Below are 27,322 nucleotides of genomic sequence, written 5' to 3'. Positions count from 1 at the left end.
TGGTGGGCCTGGCTTTACTTATAGTCAGACTTTACTTATAGTCAGCCCCAATTCACTCTTCATTCTTTGCAGCAGGGGGAGGTCTGGCCTGGTAGCAGCGAAGGTCCACTCTCTTCGGTGGCCCTGTAATGAGGGGTCCTTGGACCAGGTTGTGCAAGTGACATTTGAGCTTGTCCAGATTCTTTGAGCACAGTCTCATCACTGGCCGCAGGCCTGATTCGCATTCACACTCACGATTGCCATTCATTTCCACAGACAGGGACCTTGTGCAAAATGAGCTGTGATCCTACGTGAAAGAGGCACAGCCTGCCCGCCCGCCCCCACTAATTTCTGCACATTCCCACAAATTAAGTCCCATGAATTAAGACCCTGCAGACTCAAGTGCTGCTGATTAGGCATCCATTCCAACTGGGACATTTGTGCTGACCGCAGAGTGAAAGTTACCCAGATTGAATGGAAGCACGTTTGGCAATCTGCACACGTTCAGGGTTGCGATCGAGGCAGGCATTCGTGTGTTATGAGCAGAAGCAACATTTTTTACACCCCTACCTTGGCCTTGCTGCTCCTCTCCCCATTGCTGTTGCACTGGCCTGCATGGCTGAGTGATGGGAAAGAGAAGCCATGGGGGCAATAGCCCATGATGACAAAAGAGAGAGAAGATGCCCTGAGGAAGGCTATCCTGTTAAGTTGCCTTCCCAAACAGTTTTCAAAATCTGGAAGCCAGTATGTTTGGTATGCACAGAGGCCTTGAGAGTTTATCTCATTTGTGCAGGATATGGAGAATAGAAGAAATAGTGGAGAATTCTCCTCTTACTCAGGGGGGTTTGCTGGTGCTTATTTCCTGTTCAAAATCGGTGGTGGGTTGAGACTCCCACAGTAAGGAGCTGCGCACTTCATATCCTGCTGGGAGGAACAGGAGCGTTCCACCCTGGCTAGCTGGGCAGGAGCACAGTAGCCACCTACTTTTTCTTGGGGAAAAGTGAAGCTTTTGTTGCACTTAGGAAGCCAAAGTGGTTCAGGGATCACATCCATAATCATCTGACTGCATTTTCACTGTGAAAATATCTGAAAGAATCCCTGTGGCCATCTTTTGTTTGAGGATGGGGGATCCTTCCTTGGATAGAACAGTTCTCCAAGATGACCTAGCTTCTACTCTTGTCTTTCCTTCCGAGAGAGTCTTCTTCATTTCCCAACAGGCATGACTGAGCTCCCTTCTGATGTAAGGGTTAAATGACGTATTGCACCTCAAGAAACAATAAGCACACAATTGTGCTGCCTCCTTTGCAAGAAACAGAGAAACTCACTGTAGGTGTCAGTCAGACTGTGTATTCTTGTTCTTGCTCCTGTATGAAATAGTGAGATAGATATGCATAACCACCCTCCCCAAAATGAGCCCTTAGTATATTCCCAATGGAGAAAATAAGAGGATGCTAATTTGCATAATATTTGCATAGGAACATGTAGAAGTATAGTTGCAAACATAGAAATAAAATCTATAATTTCAGCAGAAGTGCAAAACAATTCACCACCACAGAGAAGACTGACCAGTTTGAGCTGTGTTCTTGCTAAGACAGCTGGCAGCTTCTACACTTCTGCTCAGCCTTCTCTTGATTCTTTGACTTGCAGCCAGACTAGGACTGGAAACTAGAGGACACCTTCAAATCAAAGGGTATTCTCTGAAGAAAGATATCTGGCCACCCTACCAATACTGGTGACCTTTTCCCTAGTCATGTAGCATTCCATGGAATTGAGTTGCCCCAAGGTACAAAAGGTCTGGAGTCTAGAGAGTCATTTTTCCTTTATGGGCAACTAACGAGCTCCAACATCCATGGGCGGGGGGGGGGGGGCATTGCAGAGTTCATCATTAGCTGAAGCTGAATAGCTCACCAGCTTGAATAAGATTCCTGCCACTTACTGTATGCTGTTAAGGAAGGGAAGGAGTGGGAACTTGTGAGCTGTATGCACCCAATGTGTAACACTTTAAGCAAATTCTAATACAGATTTTCTGATGACCATAGGGCCACTCATATACAGCCTTGGCACATGCATTCAACACACAACGAGGTGTGGGAGCAAGGTCTGGAATCTCCTTATCATGCGTGTGCACCTTACAGAAGAGGAGAGAATGAAGAAACCATTTGCGCCATTTCTAGTGGACAGCAAGCATACTGGGTTGTGCTGTTCGTGGTTTTCATGGAGTCTCTCCGACACGTGGGCAGCGGGTGGGAGTGGGGATACGCAGGGTGCATGAATCCAGAACTAATTCCAGCACTCGCATGGGTGTAGAACACGTGTGCCAAGGCCTGTAGTTAATGTTAGCCTGAGCCAGAGGCGTGTACAACGAAGAACGATGAGAATGTGATCTATTGGAATGATGATCAAATGTGTATTTCTGTATTCTGTTCTCTATTTATTCATATCACATAATTGCATTCAGTTGTTTATAAGCCAGGATGGTTAGTTCCAACCCTAATTCCATTTTGTTGGTAATTCTTTTCTCCTCCCATTTTTGTTTTCCTTTAAGGACAAACAAATTAAATATGGTAGATATCACCAAAATGATCAAGAACCCTATGTTTGCATGTGGAAGAAAAATGTTACTTTGCTCCACAATGGCATGTAGAACCAGCCAGTGTTCTAGCTGAGGTTCGCATTTGATGTTCAGATTTGTGTACACGTTTTGGTTTGTACTTAGCATTCTCATTCTGTTGAGCCAAATCTGCATGTCATTAAACAGTGATTCACTTTCTTTTCTTGCCATTTCCTTTTGAATTTGTTTCCAACGTGATGCCATGGTTCCATTGATTTGGATTTGTTTTGTTTTGTTTCCTTTTTTTGTTAGATTTCTTTTCCTCTGTAGTGAAAATTTAGAGAAAAAAACCCAAAAGGTATTTGTTGTTCATTCTTTGACATTTTCCAGGAGATATTATCTAACTGATGAGAGAGAAAAGTTGTTGACATTGGTCGCTTTATTAATTGCATATCTTGGTACAATTATAATTTTTCTAATTTGCATGTTACAGAAATGAAGAAAGGACAAGAACATATTAAATTAAAGAGAGACAGAAAGAAAGAAAAAAAGAAAGAGAGAGGGAGAGACAGAGGGAGAGACAGAGAGAAAGAGACAAAGAACATAAGCAAAGAAGTGGTCATTGTCTGAAATAATGATACGCATGTTATTTTCCCCCCTTCTCCCACCTGCATGTAGGGATTTGGTTTCGTTACTTTCGAAAATAGTGCTGATGCGGAAAGGGCGAGGGAGAAATTACACGGCACCGTGGTAGAGGGCCGTAAAATCGAGGTGCATGTTCAAAATATTTTCCTTTTCATCTTTTTTATAAATGTCTGGCTCACTCTCATTAGTTGTTTCAGATGCATCATTAGTGTCTCTTGTGTGCTTCCCTTTTCCCTTCCCATTGTTTTTAATCTATATATATGTATATATATTTATATATGTATATATATTTATATATATATAATATATGCACAGATATATGTATATATGTATGTATGTGTGTGTGTATATCTATATATCTATATATAGATATAGATAAACTGGGCTTTCTTGGGTATATTATTTTAATTTTTATTTCTATTGATTTTTAAAATTCTTATATTTATTGCTGAAAGTTGTATGACAGAAGTATGGCAGGCTTTACTATTTTGATGTGATCTGAAAGGTTTTGTAATTCAATGGGTGCAATAGATTTTTAAACAAAAATTGGAGAAAACAACTTAAGTGACAAAGCAAAACAATAAAATCAATTTTTTTAATTTTCTGTTTGTTTTGTTTTTCAGTGCAGGGTTGATGCAGGATCCACAGTGGCTTTCACAATTATTTCAATTCAGAAATCAAAGAAAATTTCAATGAAAATAATCATGGGAATGATGTTTAACACTTAAAAATCCGATATGTGTACATTTGTTTGGGACAACTTCCCAGTCCCATTTTCCATGTGGGTCCAAACCCTTAAATTATATTTGAAAATATTCCCCTAAACCTGTGTCCACTCCATTTTTTATCATACCACTGGATCCCCTCCAACACTGCCTGGATCATATTTGTTAGAATTTTAAGAAAGAGAGAAAAAGAAAGAAAAAAATACCAATTGAAAATGCTGTCATCTTTTGAGTAAGATGTTGCATGTTTTGCCTTTCCATTTTCCCCCTTCGGCGGTAGCGCTTAGGGCCCTCACCAAACTCTCAGTAACCATGGTAACTGTATACATACCCCATGCTGGCGATGGTGCTGAATGGTAAGTGGAGAAGTCCATCTGCCGTTTCACGTATATTTTTTAAGCGCTGATATATACCACGTGGATTTTTTTGACTTGTCGTATTAAGTTTTCTTGATGCTCTCTCTATTTTTTTTTATATATATATATATATATATATCGGTACGCCTGTCAATTGAGTGTCCGTTTTAAGCAAGCATTGGAGACACTGACTGGATTGAGGATATGACTCTTGTGCACATCTTACTCAGATCGTCAACTCCATATTGTGTTAAATAATGCACCCTCTTTTATCCTTTTGTTAGCTGTGATTTTGAAAGCTTGAATGATTTCGTTAGTTTTCTTGCAATGAACAAACAAGGCTCATGTTCCCCAGTGTTGAATGCCTACGTGTTGCTTTTCCAATGGAACCTCTCTTTGAAAGGGTTATGTTGCACACTGCTAAGATTCATTTGTCTGTCTTTCTTTCTTTCTTTCTTTCTTTCTTTCTTTCTTTCTTTCTTTCTTTTGGACCTCTAATTTTCCCCTGTACTGTGTCTCTACCCCTTTTCTACTCCACTGCATGCTCCTTCATACAATTTCTTTTGAAAATTCTGTTTTTAAATATTTTATTGTTTCAGTGTTACCATGGAATAAAAGCATGCTCTTAAATCTTCGATTATGCAAAACCTTTTTAATTTGCTTTTAATGTCTCTTTATTAAAGTTTAAAGGAGATGATGTTACTTTATTGAAATGATTTGTAAGTTTTATAAAATGGTGATGAGAGTAAACGTAATTATAAATAGTATGATTTTGTTATGCGCCTCCTGCCTTTTTAAGTTTTTTAATTTTTATTTTGGGATATAAATTAAATTGCATTTATACATGACTAATACCAATAATAATGCATGCATTTCATTAGTATCCTGGACCCCTTTTCCTGCAGAAGTGGGACTGATTTGCTTTTCTATATGCTTAGGTAAATAACGCAACAGCCCGTGTCATGACAAATAAGAAGACCGTCAACCCTTACACAAATGGTAAGTGTGTGAATATTGCTTCAAGTTGTGGGTCTTTGCTTTCCAGTGCGCTGTACAAACCACCTTTTCACTCAGGACAATGAATCTTGGGTTCATAATAGGATTACACACACAAACACCCATAAATCTATAGTTCTTACAGAGAGAGGGGGAGAGAGGAGCCTCCTGGGAAGGCTCAGCACATCCTGAGAAGAGGGCCTCCATGCCTTTGCTGTGTACTTGCGGACCCTGCTTTGCTTCCCCTCCCAACAGCTCCAGCATGTATCTTAAGAACCTTTCCAGCCGAACTGCCCATTTCCTCAGTCAATACCTCAGTTTTTGTCACTCAAGCAGGCTATTTCTCTTGCCACTCCAATAAGTCACAGTGAAGTTGCGCTTCTCAGCTTGGACAACGCAAGACATCATAGGTTTCAGCCACCCTAAAGTGAGCCATGGGTTCCAGGGTGGTCTGTTTGTGAAAAGTAAGCCACTAGCCAAAACTTGTGCCAGCTTTTGCAGGGTTGTGTGAACAGAGGCTCCAGCTCCTCTGCACATAATCTACCAATGTACACTTGCTTCCATTGAACCAAAGACACTGACGTGTTGGCAGCAAGAAAACTCCGTGGATCTGCAGACACGGAGCTGTTGACCATCTGGACTTCATTCTTAAGCCTCCCCACTACTCAGAGCTATGACTGCTTTGCTCTTGGGAATGCTCATCTCCCTGCATTCCAAACTGGTATCCATTTTGCTGCACAGCTGCTGGGGAGGACGAAAGCCAGAGCATTTTCCTCTAAATAGGTGATGAAAGTGCTCTCTGGTGGGGACTTGTGTCTTGCTTATTTTGAATTGAGACTGACTGCATCCACAGGGGGCCCAGAGCACCCCCCCCCTTATTTTGCTGAGTCACTGCTTTACAAAGAAGTGTTGAGATCCCTGTGCGTGCAACCACGTCAGAACAGAACTGGTGCTGGCACCCCCTGGCTTGCTGAGCAGCCTCTGCTTAAAATAGCACTTTCTGGACCTTGGTTGATGCAAAATGTAGCACAGTGACTAGGGGATCCGGATTTTGAGTAATATTACTCCGTGTGGGCTGGGTCGTTAAGGGATTGCCTGATGCTGGGAAGCCCAGTCGGTTTGAGTTCAATTGACTTGACCTGTCATTCATGTTAGAGGTGGTTGGCATCATGGAGGCTTCTGTGGTAAGTGGGTGGTAAATGTCTTGTCGGGTAGTTGTTCAAGGTTCCCCATGTATTTTTGTGAGCTTCAAGGTGGTTCGGCCACTCTTCGCTTGTAATGTGAACAGTAGGGACAAGTTTTGCAACTTCTGTTTGAGGATTTCGTTTCAGCTACTGAACTCCTTCTTGTGTGTTTGACCCTGTATTCAAACTGCCTCAATATGTGGTGTTTACACAGGGACACCTTGCATGCGGTACCAGTATCAAGGGTTTCAACAAGCACTTTTGTCGTGGAAAAACTGCTCCTCATCTCTTATTTCTATCAGAGCATCCCAGTGCCCATGCAAATTTCCCAGTGAATGCCGCTCAGTGGCTTCATAGAACCATAGAATCATAGTTGGAAGGGGCCATCGGGGCAACCCCCTGCTGTTACACCATCCCACTCCGATGGCTGTCCAGTTTCACCTTGAATGTCTCCAGTGTGGAAGAGCCCACCACCTCGCAAGGCAGCTGGTTCCACTGCTGCATTGCTCTGATAGTGAGGAAACTTTTCCTGATATCTAGCCTGAATCTGGGTTGTCACAGCTTGACTTGATTATTCTGTGTCCTACACTCTGGCATCAGCAAGAAGAGACCTTGACCTTCCTCCTTGTGACAGCCTTTGATATACTTATAAAGGGATATCATGCCCCCCCCCTCCATCTTCTCAAGGATGAACATGCCCAGTTCTCTCAGTGTCTCCTCATAGAGCAGTGTTGCCCAACACTGGATCATTTTTGTTGCCCTCCGCTGGACCCTTTCTCATTTCTCTGCATCTTTCTGGTAAAGGAACTACTACTTCTTGTGATTTGGAAGCATTTGCCCTTTTGGAGGCTGCATCACATTGTGGGCTCATGTTTAGCCTATTGTCCACAATTACTCCAAGATCTTTTTCAGTTCCATTGAGCCACACATTCCCCATCTTGTTGATGCCTTTGGTTTCTTTTTCCAAGTGGAGGACTTGGCACTTGTCCTTATTGAACCTCATCCTGTTGCTTTCAACCCAGTGTTCAAGTTTATCAAGATCGCTCTGGATCTTCATTCTGTCTTCTAGGGTATCATCTGCAAATCTGATTATCTTTTCTTGTCCTCATCTAGATCATTAATAATGATGTTGAAGAACACAGGGTCCAAAACTAAACCCTGTGGCACCTTACTAGTTACCTTTCTCCAGTTTGAGAAGGTGCTGTTGATGAGCACTCTGTGTCTGATTTAGCAGCCAATTTTGGATCCACCTAATCCTGGTATCTAGTCCAGTTTTTGCTACTTTTCTTATCAGAATTTCATGGGGCACTATGTCAAAAGCTTCACTAAAGTCGAGGCAGAAGTTTATTCCATCTAGGTATTCCTTGACCATTTGTCTGTCAATCTTGGCTTTATTATATTTAATATCTTCTGCCATTTAATAGATGCAAAAGGTAGCAGAAAGTTGTGCCAGTGTATGCTAGAAAGGCAAATAGATTCCTGGGATAATGAGGCTGCACTGAAAACGATGAGACTAAGAGCGGGACAGCCACAGGGTGTGGGTGAAACTTGTTGGTGTGGGTAACTGGCCTGAGTATCATTCTTCCCTTCGTGTTGGTGACATTGGCCATGGTGAATCTTGCTGTCTCCTGGTGTCCTCAGCAAGAGGTCCATAAGCCATTCTCCAGTTCATTCATCAACTGTGGTTCATCCTGTGATGGGTTCATTTCTATGACTTTTGCCTCCATCTTGAATAAAAAACCTCATTGTGAACATCATCTTCTCAGGCTGATTGACATCTTATGTTTAAACCTAAGTATGAAAGAGCAGTGCTTCATTCCACCTGCTTCATGGTTTCTCCAACACTACCCATGCCATGAGAGTTATCAGTTCATTCTGAATGGTTTTCCCACTGTAGTGAACAGGGTACACCTTTGAAGACACATTCCATGAATGCACTCCAGTGCCCTTGTAATATTTGTCAGCCAGCCTCTCCTTGTACATCAAATTGTTTTCAGTATGTTGCTTTTATTCTTTTATGTGTTTTCACTTGTCACTGTTCACCACTTGGGAATCTGTGTAGATATAGAGGTGGTCACAAACACTGGTGAATGAATGGATGGGTGGGTGGATGGATGGATGGATGGATGGATAGATAGATAGATAGATGATAGATAGATAGATAGATAGATAGATAGATAGATAGCATTCTCACTGTTACCTGTGAACACCTTGTCTGAAGAACACAGGAATGCCAAGATGTTATGCCACCAGAAACAGTACGGTATCTGTGAAGTGCTAGAGCACAATTCTTCATTGCTGAATTTCGAAACATAGAAGCACAGAAGCATAGCAACAGAGCGAGTCAGAAGGCCCTCCTGGGCCATCTAGTCTGATCCCCGGCTCCAGCCAGCCCCGCTCATGACATGCCCACCATGTACATGTCCAGCCTATCCTTGAACACCCTCCCCAGTGGAGCCTCAACCACCTCCCATGTGAGCCCATTCCACACCCTCGGGGTCCCAACTGTCAGGAAGTGCTTCCTGGCATCCAAACTGAACCTTGGTTCCCTGAGCTTGGCTCCATTGGAGCACATCCTGCCCTCCTCTGCAACAAATTTCTTGGTTTATCATCTGCTGATTTCTGCCTCAATGTGCTTGCTCAATTTCTATCCACTTGTGGTATTCAGTGGCATGTGATTCCATGCTGTTCCAGTATTTCCAGTCATTCTCTCTAATATTTCCACTGGACTGGAAATATTTTGCAACAAAAGCAAAGACTTTGTTGGTACTCTTAGGTTACTTATGACACTTGCTTGTATATTGCTAAGGAATATGGGGCAGCCAGTAGTTCCCCACATGGTGGGAAAGTGCAAGATGCCAGCCATGCTTGCTGATTTTAACCTTGTTTCCCATTAATGCTTTGTGCACACTTTGTTTTAAATACAATATTAATGGTAAACAATTCAGAAACAATGCGCTACATTGCTGAACATAAGTTAGCGTAGGACTAAATTCTTACTGTTGATAAGGACAAGTTCAAAGGCAACCATTTAAAATATATTATGGTATGTTAAATCCAAGCATCATCTATAGGCAAATATTGCATGGAGCCAGAAACTGGATATTTTGGACAAGAGCCTGAAGCACTTAACTCTCCATTGCCCCTGTCAGTCCCTAATCCTGCTTCATAGTGTTTCTTTTTCTTTACTTTTTTAAAAGTAAGCATTTAATCCCATTTTCAGCCAAATGGGCTCTCAGAGCAGCTTGTTTACAACCAATTGCCCTAAAATCTAGAAGAAGGAATGAGGAAGGAAGAAGAAAACAAGCAAACCCAGACATCACTGGGCACCCTGGCACCAGTAAACCCAGGATTATTATATTGAACAGCTGGAATGGAAATGGTTCAGAGAGAGGAGGATGTTGTTGGAGAGTCTTCCACGCTGCTGAAGTTTCTCAGCTTCCCATCCACTGGTTGGGACAGTGGTTACTGTCTCGCAGTAGTTGAGGGAGGAGGCATTCAACACAGTTGCTGGAATGGCCCTGTATCCCATCTTCCTCTGCTGCAGCTTACTTGAGTAGCTGCTGCCTGGTGAGATGCTGCTGCAGGAGATTAGAAAACATGAGTGGCGGAGAAGGAGAAGGAGAAACAGTGCCAGGATGGTAGTGGCCAGCCATGAATTAGCTGGGCTTGAGGTGAGCAAGCTCAGCTCTCCGTTCAAGGAGAGTTGGGTGGTGGGGCAAGTCGCACAACCGTCAAGCCTCTCCCGGCCTATCAGAGCAAGGGTTCTTCTGACAACATCGTGGGGAACCCCTTGCCCCGATTGCCTTGGCCCTCTTGGTCTGGAGTATCGTATGTCCACGAAATACGACCACACGGAGAAGCTCTCCCATACCAGCTTACCTGGGGATAAGTCCAACTAAAACCATTCCTTGAAAGCCATTGCTTAGGAATGTGCTCTATACAAATCTGTCAGCACTCATCTCGTAGATTATGAAAAGGTAGCATGCAACAGTCTGAGAGAGCATGAACTACCCATTCGGTGGGGGTGAAATCTCACTGGCACTCTGAATTTTTGTATTTATTATTTAATAAATTAGTATAAAAGCCACCCAGTGGCATCATGCCTTCTGGGTGGCCATTGCAATACAAATGCCAATAATAACATTTATAAAATAATACTGATAAAATATTATAAGAAAGACACAAAATAGAACACAAAAATATATACAACCAGACAACCATAAATTGATAAAATTACTAAATAAGATTAAATGTTTAATGTGTGGCTTTGAGCAGGCCTCCTCCCCCTGCCTGTCTGCATATCCAGACTCCCAGGTGAGAATGAAGATGTTTATCTGCATGTCTAAGGTTGTTGAGAGGCACAAACAGGCATGTTTCAGGCTAGTGGGATCTAAGTCCTTTTTTACCAGATCCACCAACTGCAGCCTGGTACAAGGCATGCCTGGATAGAATTAAGGAATTGCGAGTCCAAGCACTGAGGATGGCTCAGAATTCCCTGAAAGGAAACCTTGATGCATTGTGTGTATGTGTGTTTATGAATAAATTGCTTTGACTACCGGGACTGAACTGTGCTTTCAGTTCCGAACTGGTAGTAGGAGGTCATCTTGCTACTGGTATTGTTAAACAATTAGGACTCAGGAATCTTTGATCTACTGCAAATCATCCTGTAACTCCAAGTTCATCTTCTGCCCACTAGGGACATACCAGTTTTCATTTCAGTTTGTAAATCATTCAAGTATTCTCATTTATAACCCCAGTAAAGGCATGGTTTTCAAAACTATTCATAAATTCCCAGACTTTCATTCACATCAAACAATATATAATAAACAATGTATTTTAAATACTCATTTTAAGAAATACACATGTATTTATTTTTAAAATTGTGCCTTTTTAAAGTAATGCTTTAAAATACACTTTTATGAGAGCGCATTTTCCCATTTGAACAAAGAATAGAAACAGTTCACAAGCAAGAACAGGCATGAGTCCAGGGGAGCTTTGAAGGTCTGCTCAGAGTCTGTCTCATTTATGCTCATCAAGCTTCTTTCTTGCTCTCAGCCCTGGGATCCAAGGAAGTGAGCCATGCTGCGGCCGAGTCCACAAACATTTGGGAACCCCAGCAGGTCCGTCCTTTGTGCCAAACTCTTTTGTGGAGCATGCAAGGGCTGCAGGTCCTGTGCGCAGGAGCGGAACTCTGCTGGCACAGTGGGTGCATAGGTGGCCCGCGGTGCGTACGCAAGTTGCCTTGCTAGCTACACATGCGCAGTAGTTGGGCTTGCTTCCTTCCTATCAATTGCCCCCGTGAACACTCAGCGTGAGGCTGCCTTTTGGCAGAGAGAAAGCAGGCCAGAGTCTGGGGAAGGTAAACCCGACAGATCCCCCCACCCCAAAAACTGGATTCTTCACGCATTGCCACTTAGAAGTTGGTGGGCTCAGGCATCCATGGTTCTTCCGTCCCTCTGCCTACCCCATTCTCAGGGTCCCTGAAAAGTCAGTTAAGTGCTTCCAGAGGAGGAGGAGGAGTAAGTTGTGTTATGTGCAAATGTTTGATCTATCCTACACCCCATGTTTAGTTGCAGCAGGAAGGGGTAGGATGCAGTGAGATAGACTGCAGCACAGATGGGGATTCGGTAGAGGCAGTCTGGTGAAACTTAGAGGTTTTGACAGGGAAAGAGACCTGACAGTGGGGGTATGTTATCGCCCTCCAGGTCAACATGAGACCCTGGATGATGTCCTGACACGCCAGGTTCTAAGGATATCTCGGGGGAGACACAGTAATTATGGGAGATTTCAGTCTCCTGGATATTACTTGGGAGATTCACTCGGCGGTGACAGCCAGGTCACATCGCTTCCTAGAAGCTATAGCAGGAGGGTTTTTCAAACAGAGGGTCTGAGAGGCAACAAGGGGAGAAAACATCCTTGACTTGGCCTTGGCCAACAGGGAGGAGGCAATAGATGAGGTGCAGATTAGGGGAGCTCTGGATATGAGTGAACATTCCATCCTTTGCTTTGAGATCAGGGGAATGGGGACAAGTGGCCGGTCGAGTATTAGAAGCTGGGCCTTTACAAGGGCCAACTGTGGTCAATTGAAGGCCAGACTGGGGAAAGTCTCCTGGGATGGGTTACTGGAAGGTAAGTGAGTTGAGGAGGGGTGGACGGCACTCAAAAGGGAGGTTTTGGAGGTGCAAGACTTGACGATACCTAAAGCTAGTAAGGCGGGAAGGCAAAACATAGTGCTGCCATGGATGCGAAAGGAAGTGCTAAGAGTGATTAGATGCAAGAGGAACCTCTGTAGGAAATGGGTACTGGGGCAAATTTAAAAACGGTATACTGGGAGGAGGCCCATTGCAGAAGGATTCTTCGCAAGGCTAAGGCTGATTACGAGCTGAGAGCCAGTGTGGTGTAGTGGTTAAGAGCATGGGACTGGGACTCAGACAATCTGGGTTCTAGTCCCCGCTCAGCCATGGAGCCAACTGGGTGACTTTGGGCCAGTCACAGACTCTCAGCCCAACCTACCTCACAGGGTTGTTGTTGTGGGGATAAGATGGAGGAAGAGATGTAAGCTGCCTTGAGCCCTTTGTAGGAAAAAGGCAGGATATAAATCAAAAAATAAATAAAGAATATCAAGAGCAACAGAAAGGGCTTCTATCAACATGTAAATATCAAGAGAAAAGGAAGACAGACAGGGAACTCAATAAGGAGGAAGGGGAATCAGTGATACGAGGGAACAGGCAGAGATGCTAAATGACTATTTTCTCCCCAAAGCAGGATGGGTGGGGAGGAGGGTCCACATGGGGGATCAGAAGAGGCTGGGGATTGAGGGGCACAGATTAGAGTCGCTCCCCTAGAAGTTGAAGAGCTCCTCAGAGCACTGGACATTACAAAGGTGCTGGGCCCCAATGGTTTCCAACTGAGAGGACTTCAGGAGTTAGCAGGGGTTCTCTTGCGCGCGCTGGCCTCCATTTTTGAGGCCTTGTAGAGAACAGGTGAGGTTCCAGAGGACTGGAGGGTAGCATCAGTAGTCCCAATTTTCAAAAAGGGTAGTAGAAGGGACATGGGGAATTACACACAGGTTAGTCTTACATCCATTGTAGGAAAGACAATGGAAAGTCTCATAATAGTGAGAGATATAGTAACCCTAGATAGGGATGGGAGGCTGGCAGCCATGCAACATGGCTTCCACAAAAACAGGTCCTGCCAGGCAAACCTTGTGGAATTCTATGACAAGGATTCGAGTTGGCTAGATGGAGAGGACACGGTTGATGTGGTTTTCCTGGATTTCAGCAAGGCCTTTGACAAAGCACCCCATGATATCCTGGTTGAGAAATTGAGGAGTTTCAGGATAGACCAATGCACAGTCTGTTGGATTAGGGCATGGCTGACTGACCGAAAGCAGAGGGTAACCATTAGTGGGGAATCATCAGGATGGTGGCGTGTGATGGGGTCCCCCAGGGCTCTGTCCTGGGGCCGATCCTGTTTAATCTTTTCCTCAATTACATGGAAGAAGGGGTGAACAGTCTGCTGATCAAAGTCGCAGACGACACTAAAATGGGGGCAGTGGCTACAACCGAGGAGCAGGTACTTCAGGATCTGGACAGACTATAGAAGTGGGCAGCAGGAGACAACAGGATGGCATTCAATGTGGATAAGTGCAAGATCTCACACTTGGGGCATAGGGATGGGTGTCATAAGTACAGGTTAGGTGACAAGTGGCTGGTGAGCAGCCCTTGTGAAAGGGACCTTGGGGTGCTGGTTTACTTCAGGCTAAACATGAGTCTGTAGGGTGATGCAGTGGTCAAGAGGGTGAATGCCAACCTTGGTTGCATAGCCAGAAGTGGGGCTTCAAGATCGCAAGACATATTACTGCCACTCTATACAACTCTGGTGCGCCTGCAAGTGAAGCATTGTGCTCAGTTTTGGGCCCCTCATTACAGAAAGGATATAGCCAGGTTAGATCAGTGCAGCGTAGGGCACAAGGTTGGTGGCTGGTTTGCAGGGGATGAGGTATGAGGCAAGATGGAGGGAACTAGGTCTCTTCAGCCTGGAGAAGAGGAGACTCAGAGGGGATCTGTTGGTGACATACATTCAGAGGTGGGCCATGACCTTTTTCCCCCTGCGGAGGAGGGCAGAACACATTCCAATGGAGCAAAGCTTAGGGAGCCAAGATTTAGGGTGGATGCCAGGAAGCATTTCCTGAAGGTTAGGACTCCAGGGCTATGGAATGGGCTTCCAGGGAAGGTAGCTGAGGCCCCCTTGGTGAGGGTGTTCAAGGACAGGCTGGACATGCACATGGTGGGCATGTCATGAGTGGGCTGGCTGGAGCCGGGGGTCAGACCAGATGGCCCGGGCGGGCCCTTCTGTCTCACTTTCTTTCTGTGTTTCTATGTCTCTGTTATTCCCATTCCGGGAGTTGACTTCTGCCTCCAAGCATTTCTTTTGAAAACATCAGACTTGGACATATCAAAACCCACTGACTGGCCTGTTTCAATAACCCTATGGCTTTCCAAGCAAGGAACTTATTCCCCTGACTTTCCTTCCCAAAAACACAAAAAGGAAATTTTACACAGTTGCTTGGTAAGGGCATTTTTCCGCATCTAGTGGAGGCAACCAACTACGATGAAATAAAATGGACCATATTTTCCCCCTGTATTGCAGAGCTCATTAGCAAGATGTTTTCTGTCATTGAAGGTGGGGAAGAAGACAAGCAGGCAGCTTTATTTTTTAATGGTTCTGTCATATTTATCTCTTTCCATTGTGACAAACTGAAAGATAAAAAAAATAAGAGTTTTCAGTTTGATGTACAATTATTAAGCTAGTTACTGGAAATCATGGTTTGAAAGTTCTGCTTTTCTGGGGGAAAGCCTCCCCCACCCCTCCTCTGCACCCCCTTGATCTGAAGATGTTTAGTCCAAGCACCAAAAATGAGCACCATGCCATTCTTCCCAAGGATATTCCTAAACGTGCCATCTTCATGGCAAGCGGGATTAGGTATCAAAAAGACTTGGAGCTGGAACTCAGCCTACAAAACAGAAGTGGGGGAAACACACTGCTTTATGTACACACTGAAGTACACATGTATTTGCTTTCAAGCACCTTGTCTCCTGAGGCCATCCCTAAGATGAAGCACCCCTAAGAGGATTGGAGGAGGCAGGGGAGGGGAGGAAGACAGACAGACAGACAGACAGACAGACAGACAGACAGACAGACAGACTCTCACATTCGCTCACATACTCATGCACTTACTCAGGAAGATTCAAGAGTGGCGAAGCTGCAGGAAATGAACATACAGAATCATAAACTAGTGGAAGGGATCTGGAAGGGGCCTATAAGGCCATTGAATTCAATTCCCTGCTCAGTGCAGGACCTCAGCTCTGACGGATGTCTATTCAACTGCCTCTTGAATCCCTCCAGTGTGGGAGAGCCCACAACCTGATTAGGTCATGGGTTCCATTGTTGTGCTGCTCAGACAGTCAGGATATTTCTCCTGAGATCTAGCTGGAGCCTGGCTTCCTACAACTTAAGCCTGTTATTTTGTGTTCTGCACTCTGGGATGATTGACAAGAGAGCCTGGCCCTCCTCTTTGTGGCAGCCTCTCATGTACTTGTACAGTGCTATCGTATGTCCCCTCAGTCTTCTCTTCTTGAGGCTAAACATGCCCAGTTCTTTCCATCTCTCCTCACAGTGCTTTATTTTCAGTCCCTGGATCATCCTTGCTGCCCTCTGCTGAACCCTTTCCAGCTTGTCTGCATCTTTCATGAGGTATGGAGCCCAGAACTGGACACGGCACTCCACCTGTACTCCACAGTACTTAACTAGTGCCCATCAGAGGAGAACCACTACCTCCCATGATTTGGAAGCTACGCGCCAGTTAATGCAACCCAGTATAGCATTGGCCCTTTGTACAACCACATCACAGTGTTGACTCATAGGAAGGAAGCAAAGCTCATAGCAAGGAATCTGTGGCAATTTCAAGATCCTTCTCACCTGCAGTATTCTTGAGCCAAGTACTGTCTGTCTTGTAACTGCATTTGATTCCCTTTTCCTAGGTGTAGAACCTGGCATTTGTCCCTACTGAATTTCATCAAGATCACTTTGAATTTTGATTCTGTCTTCCAGGATGCTTGCTATCTCACCTGATTTTGCATCATCTGCAAATTTGATCGGCAACCCTTGCACCTCTTCATCCAAGTCATTAATAAAAATGGTCAGCTAATCCAAGGGAATCAGATGCCACATAGTTTATTATTTCGGCAACCTGAAAGTGGTTCACCTCGGTGAAACAAATGGCCTTCCAGAGGGTCAGGTCTCCAAATGAAAGTTTCAGGACCCCAGCTTTAGTGGGGTTCTTTTCAGCACAGCCTCTGCTATGTGAAAATCAAACCCAGATAGGCAGGCAGAAATCTAGATTGGACCCATCCTTGTTATTTTGGTTTACAAGCAATGCATGATCCACATGCTGAATTGGTTTAGAAAGAAGGACAGAGCTGCTCTGTGTGTGTAGGCATGTGTGTGTTTGTAGGTGGTGGTAATCTTTCCCTTATTTATTTATTTATTTATTTAAACCATTTTTATGCCGCCCCATTCGCAAAAAGCCTCGGGGCACTTACAACAATAATAAATAAACATAAACAGTTTATACAATTAGAGTTAAAAAACTGCAAACATCTCGGCATGTACATAAAAACCCCATAAATACAATTCATAAATTAACAATTAAAATAACTTTTAAATAAAAAGGTCTTGGCCTGGCCCCGAAAAATCAAATAACGATGGCGCCAGGCAGACCTCTCTGGGGAGTACATTCCATAAGTGGGGCGCCACTGCAGAGAAGGCCCTCCTCCGGGTACTCACCCTCCTAATATCCTTCACGGAGCGTTCCCGGAGAAGGGTCTCTGCCGCCGATCTCAAGGGGCGGGAGGGCATATATGGATGCAAGCGCTCCTTTAGATAACCAGGTCCCAAGCCATTGAGGGCTTTATAGGTGATAACCAGCATGTTGAATTGGGCCCAGACTTCAATGGGGAGCCAGTGAAGCTGATGGAGAACTGGGGTTATATGAGAACAACACCCAATCCCCGTCAGCAGCCTGGCAGCTCTGTTTTGCATCAATTGAAGTATCCGGACCATCTTCAAGAGTAGCCCCACATAGAGCGCGTTACAGAAGTCAAATCGGAAAGTTGCCAGTGCATGTGTCACTGTCGCCAGGCAATCGTTCTCCAGGTAGGGACACAGCTGATGGATCAGCCGAAGCTGAAGGAAAGCGCTCCTTGCCACCGCCTTCACCTGAGCTTCCAATGAAAGCTCTGGGTCGAGGAGCACTCCCAAGCTGTGAACCTTGTCCCTAAGAGGGAGTGCAGCCCCATTCAGGACAAGGTCCAGGTCCCCCACCCCGAAGCCCAAACCACCTACCAACAGGACCTCCGTCTTGTCTGGATTGGGCTTCAGTTTATTGGCCCTCATCCAGCCCATTACCTCGGCCAGGCACTGGTTCAGTACAGCCACTGCCTCACCTGGATTGGTGGAAAACGAGAGGTAGAGCTGGGTATCATCAGCGTACTGACGATTCCGCAGCCCACACCTCCTAATGACCTCTCCCAGTGGTTTCATGTAGATGTTGAATAGCAAGGGGGACAAAATGGACCCCTGTGGAACTCCATGGCATAACTGCCATGGCACAGAGCCATAGTCCCCCAGCACCACCTTCTGGAATCGGCCATTGAGATAGGAGCGGAACCACCGCAGAGCAGTGCCTCCGACTCCCAATCCCGCTAGCCTATCCAGAAGGATACCATGGTTGATGGTATCGAAAGCCGCTGAGAGGTCCAGGAAAACCAACAGGGATGCCCTCCCCCTGTCTCTCTCCCTGCACAGGTCATCATACAGGGCGACCAAGGCAGATTCAGTACCATACCCGGGTCTGAAGCCGGACTGAAATGGGTCCAAGTTTCATCCAAGAGTGCTTGGAGTTGTCTCGCCACCACCCGCTCTAACACTTTGCCCAAGAATGGGATGTTGGCCACAGGGCTATAATTTGCGGCCATCTATGGATCCAGGGATGCCTTCTTTAGGACTGGCCAGACTACCGCCTCCTTTACAGGGGCAGGTACTGGGCCATCCCTTAGAGAGGCATTGACAACCTGCAGGATCCAGGTCCCTATCCCATCCTTGGCTTTCTTGAGTAGCCAAGATGGGCAAGGGTCCAGTAAGCAGGTGGTAGGATGTACTTGTCCAAACACCTTGTTCACATCATCAGGCCGCAACAACTGAAATTCATCCATCAGTTGTGGACCAGACGGCAACATTGGCACCTCCCCAGAAGGTTCTGAGTCACTAGTGGAGTCCAGCTCGTGACAAATCTGAGCAATTTTCTCCTTGAAATGCTTGGCGAAGTTGTCACAGCGGGCCGTCGAGGGTGACACAAGATCTTTCTTGGGGCCCGGATGTACCAGCCCCTGTACCACCCAAAAGAGCTTCGCCGGATGGCATTGTGAGGAGGCAATGGAAGTGGAGAAGAATTTCTCCTTCGCCACCCTCACCGCCAAGCATAGGCCCAGTAATGGGCTCTTAAGTGGGTTCGGTCAGATTCATCCCGTGATTTCCTCCACCTACGCTCTAGATGTCTCCCAACCCGCTTCATCGCCCATAGCTCAGATGTAGACCAGGGGGATGAATGGGCTCTGCCAGGCGGGAGAGGATGCTTAGGAGCGATTGTGTCAATAGCCCTGATCATTTCCCCATTCCACAGTTCGATCAAGGCATCGACAGGACCACCAGCCTTATCAACCGGGAATTCCCCCAGAGCCTTCAGGAATCCATCCGGATCCATCCGGCTCCGGGGGCAGACCAACGCAATCGGGTCCGCACCCTTACAGAGGGAAAGGCTACTCTCGAGCTCAAACCTCATGAGGACGTGATCTGACCATGACAGGGGTGTCAGACACAAGTTCTTCACCCTCAGATCCCCCTCCTTCTGTCCTGTCAAGAAAACCAGGTCCAGAGTGTGTCCACGTTCATGGGTCGGGCCAGTGACATGCTGAGACGGCCCCATGGCCGTCATGGAAGCCATGAAGTCCTGAGCCGCCCCAGTCAAAACAGTCTTAGCATGAAGATTGAAGTCCCCTAGGACCAGCATCCTGGGAGTCTTCAACACCAAGTCTGAGACGATCTCCGTCAGCTCAGGCAGGGAGTCTGTTGGGCAGAAGGGTGCACGGTACACCAACAGAATCCCCCGTCTGTCTCAGTCACCCAATACCAAGTAGAGGCACTCTAGACCCAGCCTCGAGGGGACAGGAAGCCCCATGAGGGAAATAGAGGCTCGGTTAACCAAAGTGACCCCCCTCCCCTCCCCTCCCCTCCCCTCCAGGCGTGGTCGGTGCTGGACCAGGTACTCGGGCGGGCACAGTTGAGAGAGGGAGACTCCCCCCCTCCCCCGCCCAGGTCTCTGTAATGCAGGCCAGGTCGGCTCCCTCATCCACAATCAGGTCATGGATGAGGGAAGATTTATTGTAGACTGACCTGGCATTAAGCAGCAGCACCAACAGGCCCGGAGGGCGGTTGACAGGACTACCTGGAACCCTCAGGCTGGGGGAATAACCTGAAGGGGGAACAGGTGCTAGCCATCTGTCCCTCCTTCTTCTACGCGGATGTGTTAGATCCCCAACGCCATAATGTCCATTGCCCGTGACCACCCCAATGGCGGCGCCCACATGCTCCCCAGGCAGCCCCATACTCAAAGCCAGAGATGAATCCATTAAAACAACTAAAAACACATTAAACCACTTAAAAATACACCCACAATTCCCGCCGCCCACTTTAACCAATCCCACCTGCCGGGCAACAACAAAGACCCTGGCCAGCCCAGCCCCCGCTCAGCCCCGAACGGCCCTAAATGGCATCACCGCCCTTCGGCCGCCGGCCCCGGTAGCTGCTGGCGAGTTAAAGGCCGCGCGGCCCCTCCCCCATGCCCCGCCCCAGACCGGCACAGCTCTCACCCACGCTGGAGGAGGGGGCAGGAGCAGGGCCCGCGGAGCACTCGGCGGCCGGATGGTGGGCCCGCAGGCCAGCCGCGTCCCGGCTCCCGGTCCCGCGATGGCGCCGTCTGTCCCGCAGAGCAGCAGCGTCCTCAGTGGGCGTCAGGGCGCCGGTCAGCCGTGGCAGCAGCGAGTCTCCTCAGCGGTGGCGGGTCTTGCTGTGGCAGTGGTGGGCCGTCCGTCCCTTCCCTTTCTCCTTACTGGTTTGCACATCAGTCAGGATATAAAAGAATTTTGCTGTGATTCCTTTCTGATCAAAATCTGCCCTGTTTGGAGCCCTGAGCATCAATGTAATACCTTTTGGAGAAATCTCACACATTCCCAAGCCTGTTGTTGCACTTGAGCAGTGTGCAATTTTTGGAAAAGGTGCATTCTAAAGCTCCCCCTAAGTCTGCCCATACCTCACTGTGGCGGGGGGTGGGGTGGACAGGGAGAGAACAGCATACTGATATGCTGGCCAGCACAGCCCACAGAACGACCTGGTGACCTACTCTAGCTTCCTTTGCCAAAAAACTCTCTGGATGGTTCAGCTCAAAAATGCAAAAGATACGGTACCAAGCAGCGAGACACCCTGACTGGGAGGCTCCAATAAAGCTACAGGGGAAGAGCAAAGAGATGATGATAGTAACAGGAGCATCCATGACACGGCTGGGGTGAATCCTAAGCCCCTAGCAAAAAAGAGATCTCTGTGCTGTACAAAGGTCTTCCATTTAGGAACTTGGAATGTCAATGGCCTAAACCCAGGAAAGCTGAACATCAGTAAGAATGAAATGAAAAGACTTAACATCGATATACTAGGCACCAATGAAGTCCATTGGACTGGCTAAGGTTTCTTCAACTCTGATGATCGTATCCGAAGTAGAGGAGTGGGCTTCATACTGAATAAAAAAGTGGGCAAAACCATAGAAAGTCTTTGAACAGTCAGTGAGAGGTTAATGGCAAGATGCATCAGCGGACAGCCTCACAACCTAACAATTCTGCAAGTTGATGCTCCTGCTGTGGACTCAGCAGTGGAGAACGTTTAAGAATGCTATGCTGAAACAAACACCAAAGAAAGACATGATCTATATTACTGGAAGTTGCAATGCAAACGTGGGAGAAATGGAAGAAACAGGTACCACAGTCAAGTTTGGTCTTGGCAAACAAACTGAGGCAGGAGAACAACTGATCCAGCTGTATTCCATAGCCATCAGAAAGCTCTGGACCACATCATTGGCCTCAGGATTGTGCCTGCTGACAGGCTGCGATTCGTGCAGCTGCTGCCACGCTCCCAGTGTGGTGAGGACATGGCTGTTGCTCAGAGAAGCATGTGCCTCATGGAAAGCAAGCATGTGGCTGTCCTTTGGCAGGCATCCTGAAAGCTGGCAAAGGTCAGTCTAAGGAGGGCCTCCCCATGGGTTTCCAGAAACTCACAGGGGAAGAGAACAGTGAGGAGGAGGAGGAAGCAAAAGACAGAGAAGCCCCCGGCCATCTTCAACTTGCCTTTGTACCTGCAGGAAAGCCAGGTAGCCCAGAGGCTTCCCACCCAAACCGGTGGCCAAAGAAGCAGGGGATGGGTATCCAGCCAATATGCTTGTGAATAAAATGCTACAGGAACCAGTATCAAAGGAAAGGCCACAGCAACAGGGAAGAGCAGGCAGAAGAGGCCAGGTGCAGTCCCTGGCAGTTCTCCAGGTACAGCTGGGAGGAAATTGCTGCTTGAAATGCTGGGACAAGGCTGCCAGTTGGTGCCAGCAGGTTGCATGGCTCCGAGGTCCACAGAGGGCATAAGAATTCAACCTGAAGGGCAAGTTGTGTGTCCTTCCATTTTATAATTCTGGTGCCATTACAAACCAGGATGGAACAAACCCTGATAATCTGGTACTCACCCACTGATGGTTCTTCGGCCAGTGCTGCAACCCAAATTCAAGCGCACCCTTTGCAAACTCGAGGGTCTGGTGGGAGTGCATATCCAGCATGTGAAGCAGCTCAAAGAGAGCTGACTCCACATAGAACCATGGAACATCGAAACACAGAAACAGAGTGAGTTCGAAGGGGTCTCCCGGGCCATCTAGTCTGACCCCAGCTCCAGCCGGCTCCACTCATGCCATGTCTGCCATGTTTAATGTAAGTCATTTCATTGGTCCAGATAACCTTGCAGCCTTTGGATATTTTAGGTTACAGCTCCCATCATCCATCTCAATTTTCCATGTTGGCTGGCTCTTACAAGATTTATAGTAAAAACGTCTGGTGGGTACCAGGTTGCCTATCTTTATTATATCAAAGCTTGCGCCCATATATGCCCTCCCACCCCTTGAGATCAGCAACGGATGCCCTTCTCTGGGAACCCTCTGTGAATGATATTAGGAGGGTGAGTACCCGGAGGAGGGCCTTCTCTGCAGTGGCGCCCCATCTATGGAATGTGCTCCCCAGAGAGGTCCGCCTGGCGCCGTCGTTATTTGTTTTTCGGTGCCAGGCTAAGACCTTTTTATTTAAAACTTATTTTAATTGTTAAATTATTGAATTAATTAGGATTTTAAAATTTTTAGCCAGAATGCACTGGGGGTTTTTTTAATGTTTTTTTATTGTTAGATTATTATTATTTATGTATGTTTTTATGTATTCTTTCTGAGCTGTCCCGAGGCTTTGTTGCAATGGGGGTGGCATAGAAATGTTTTAAATAAATAAATATACAGTCTGATACTGTCCCTTCTACCTGGCAGTGGCTTCCCAAGTCTTCCCTGGCCCACAGTTTAGCATCCTTTTTAGCCCACTGTTCTAGCAATTGGGTCTGGAATGTTCTGCTTACCCAGCTCCCCTGCGATGGCCTTTTGTCTGCAATTTGCGCATGTCTGCAAGAAGGATGTGGGGGTTTCTGCCCCTTCCTTCTTCCAAAACTTCCAACCCGAAGAGACGAGTGTTGTGACAGCAAGACAAATTCACAGACTTGTACCCACAGTGGTGAATTTACCCCCTCCGCCTGCTAACACAGGATGCCTTGGCAGTTCCTCACTCGCGTATGTCAAACTTCCCCTCACACTTGATTAACCCACGCAGTTACGGGCCAGCACATACCTCATCGACAAGACAAAGTAAAGTTTAATTGCTGTTATTTTCATGATGAATGAAGTCTTTCCCGTGTGAGCTTCACCAAGCTAGATGATACAGCCATCAAATTGGGAGGGTGAAGGCAATGAAAGATGAGAGCGACTTTCAGCTGAGATCATTGATCTGCATCTTCCAGAATACCCCACCCCCTTGCTCGGACAAATTGAGGCACCATTATTATAACTTAAAATCCGAGGATATCTTTCAACCCTTTTGACAGAAATGGCTGACAGATGTGAAAAATCAGCCGAACGGCTCATATGTTGGATGGCACAGATAGGAAATACAATAAAGGATATTACAGAAAATTAGACTTCCTGTAATTGAACTCTTTAATGAGTCAAGTTCTGGGCTTAGATCAGATTGGAAAAGAACTTTTCCCCCTAGTGAAGGTTTGCCTGGGCATGCTCCGTCTTTTCTCAGTTTGTTTTTCTGCTTTGTGTAAAAGCTAATGGTGCAATCCCATAAATAGCCGGAAAGAGAGAGAGAGAGGCTCTGTGACTCCAGAGGTTCACTATCCTGTCACAAGCTGCAGGTTCTTTCTTTTCTGTCGAAACACCCATAGTATTGCACCCTTAGTCAACGTTATGGTTAGCTGGCATTCTGAAGCACAGTCAAGGCAGAATTGCTCTCAATGGGAATGGGCGATCCTGTCAGTCTGGGGTCCTCTCAGTTTTCCCCCCTCCCCCACAGTCTTCTCATTCATTTCATCCTAAGCTTCAAGCATTTTTCTAGTCTTGAATTTAGTTTATCTTGGCACGCATACACGGCCCAGAGTTCCATCCATTCCCTCCCAATCATTCAGTTGTAGCATAGCAATAACAAGATGGTATACTCAGAATTCAGAACTTTTTTTTTTAAGACCCAGATCCATGTTGCATAGGAAAATGGAAGTTATTGGAGAGGGAAAACTCTTGATGGCTGACACAAATAATTGACACATGCTCACAACATTGCTTTTTGGAAGGATTCCCTTCCTTAAAAAAATCCCCTAGCTCCTCATTGAGAGTGCTTAAGGGTCTTTGTTTTAACCCAAACCTTCCCAGGCAGAATTTTTCCTGAGGCAATACAAGCTCTGAACACTCAAAGAACCTAAAATGCCTTGCCTCAGTTACACAATTTTTTTTTATTTTTTTAAGACACCAAGATTTCTTTTGAGAGTTTTCTAGATACTCCAAGACTTCTTTTGAGAACTAGTGCAAGCCCGCCTCCAACCTGTGGCTGGAAGCGGAGCCGCTCAAACTTCCCAAAGTACTTTGAACTCTGCACATGCTCAGAGGCTTTGTGCTGCTTCTGCAGTACTCACAAAGTGGTGGTACCTTCCTGCCAGAGCATCCCCCCTTTTCTTGGCTCTGTGGAATGGCCAAGCCCACAGAGTCGAGAAATCCATAATTTCCAGCACACATTTCCCTGAATTCAGTTGGCCAGACCAAACCCAGAGAAGAGGCTGCAGTTACTGTCTCTTAAATAACGGGAGTGCTCTTAGCAAGGTAGACCATTCCTCCTTTTTTTCATTCATTTTTTTTTTCTTTACTCCAAAAGTTACACATTTCTTCCCATTTTTTTTCCAGTAGAAAAAAATACCAAATCACCATTTACCAAAACGCTTAAAATTCTCTCACACCAAGCACCATGCACCCCTTGAATCAAGGAATTCCTGTCAAATGCATACTCTTATTCTCACATGGCATACACACAACATCCAGGAAAAGAAATATTTTTGCCTTTCACTCAAACCTCACATTCCAAACAGTTGCAGTTCAACAGGGGGAGAAAAACCAGCCAATTTGGGCAGAAATATTTATTAATGGTTAACTGCAATCTGTCTTCCCCTGATTTTATACTCTCCCCTGTTGAACTCCAGCCTGCAACTGCTCAGGCTAATTGCTAAACACAACCATTCAAATTTCCAAGACTTTACCAGCAAATATCCCCAAAATATAAAAGAAAAACCCTTTATCTCTCTGGGAATCCTTTCAGGATTCCTACTCTTGAGAATTCTCAACAGTATATACATTTTTATTTTTAATCTTTCATCTGCCCATCTGCATCCCCTCCTGGAATTTCAAATGCAATTATTTAATCTAACAAGAAGGAAAACTTCCTACCTAGGAGGGCTGTAAGGCAGATGGAAGAAGTTGAAAAACTTGCAGGACATTAAAACAGTGTTCCTGGTTTCTGACAAGGAAAGGACCTGCATAAAAGGTTTCTATATAACCCCTCTTTCATAGCGGGCTTTTACACAGGATAAGCTTATTGAGAATGTCCAGAAAACTGGGTAGGACCTGTGTTTGCAAGCCCAATTCAAGGGCCACACATTTCCTTACTTCCCAGTTCTAGCTCATATAGAAGGAATGGGGGAAGGAAAGAATCTCACACACACATTTCCCTGGTCATCACCTTTTTCCCAGCCGGACTCAGCCATGCTTGGGCTCAGGCAAATGACCTCATGAATCTATTTCTCAGTCAAAGCCAGGTTCACATATTCTCATCTCAGGGGCAAGAACACCCATCCACGCCCTTGCTTTCAACCATGCCCTGAAAAGGACAGATTGGGGCGGCTGCATGGGGAACTTCTATTTCAGCCCCAAAACCCACTCTGGGATATTCCTACCTCCCAGAAAGGGGAACACTTTAAAACACAGACAAGACAGAAAATACAGACAGCAACAGTGAACATAGAACTCTACACAAGCCCCAGTGCAAACATATACTCACACGTGTAGATCTTTCCTGGTGCACCAATACCATATTAGCTAGCTTTTTCTCCTCCACCAGCTTGAAACAATCCAACCTGCTTTCCATCTTCTTAGGATGTATTTCTTCCAGATGCTTTTGCAAGAGGTGTAGCCAGTTCTAATCAAATGAGCCCTCTGGGGTCAATTTAGATTGGAATCTCTGAGTTAGGTTTGACCATGCTGTTTTACATAAAAATACCAAGTGCTTCCACGACAACCCCGCAGGTGCCGCCCATGGCCATCCACACCACCCTGCAGTTTGATGCAGGGGTGTCCATGGGGTAGTAAGCCGAGATTCTGAAACCCCCGTGCTTCCTGGGTGTCCACAACCAAAGCCAACGTGTAATGAGGTTCAAAACCAGATCTAATTACATTGACCCACCTGCAAAACGGAAGAGATGGCCAGTATCTGTGCTCCCCCAGTGGAGAGAATTCCAGCCAAACTTACCATCTCTCCCGCCCAGGATAAAGGGCCAAAAACCCACGATCCCACCTTCATCGCCAAATTGTCAGAAAATCCCGGAATTTCAATTTGTGAGGAGGAAATAAAACTTGGGTTCATGGGAAGGATCAAGCGTTCAGACCATCTGTGGCTTTATTGTTTGACCCAGGTTCCCATGGTAGACTCACGATAATGCATTACCGTGCAGGCAGAGGTAAACTCTGCTGCAAAGCTTCAATACCATTACAGGGCATTTATACTCTCCCAGTCAGTCACAGGTACAGGGCAATTGATGACAGAATGCAGACATTACAATAAGGTTCTGAGGTCATCACATACAGAACAGATAAAGGAAGATCAGCCAATCATACAGTGACAATGAGATTACAATATTTCTAATTGCAGTGTATTGACAGTTTAGTTGAGTACCTTGAACCCATCTCCAGGTCTGCTTAGACATGTAAATTCAAGCTTCTGAGAAACTATTCATGAACTCACAAGCTCATCTATACTCAGACCCTGAGTAATGCATCCACACCATTCTGAATGGCCAGGGCACATGGAGCCCTCTGGGCTAGCAAAAGACACT

The 27,322-nt window shown here is 46.0% G+C and overlaps 1 protein-coding gene across 2 annotated transcripts in view; it reads left to right on the top strand.

Moving 5' to 3' along the window:
* The window catches only part of LOC123017274 (RNA binding protein fox-1 homolog 1), a 242,826-nt gene that overhangs the window by 68,204 nt on the left and 147,300 nt on the right, over positions 1 to 27,322 (top strand). For both annotated transcript variants that reach the window (XM_044418531.1, XM_044418532.1), the window contains 2 exons: positions 3,209 to 3,301; positions 5,195 to 5,255. In XM_044418531.1, coding sequence (XP_044274466.1) covers positions 3,209 to 3,301; positions 5,195 to 5,255 — 154 coding nt within the window. The remainder of the gene's footprint in view (positions 1 to 3,208; positions 3,302 to 5,194; positions 5,256 to 27,322) is intronic.

This window comes from Varanus komodoensis, unplaced genomic scaffold, assembly GCF_004798865.1.
Source record: "Varanus komodoensis strain SLA01 unplaced genomic scaffold, ASM479886v1 scaffold90, whole genome shotgun sequence".
Lineage (NCBI taxonomy): Eukaryota > Metazoa > Chordata > Lepidosauria > Squamata > Varanidae > Varanus > Varanus komodoensis.
The sequence above is the reverse complement of the archived record's forward strand: the minus strand, read 5'-3'. Positions and strand labels throughout refer to the sequence as shown.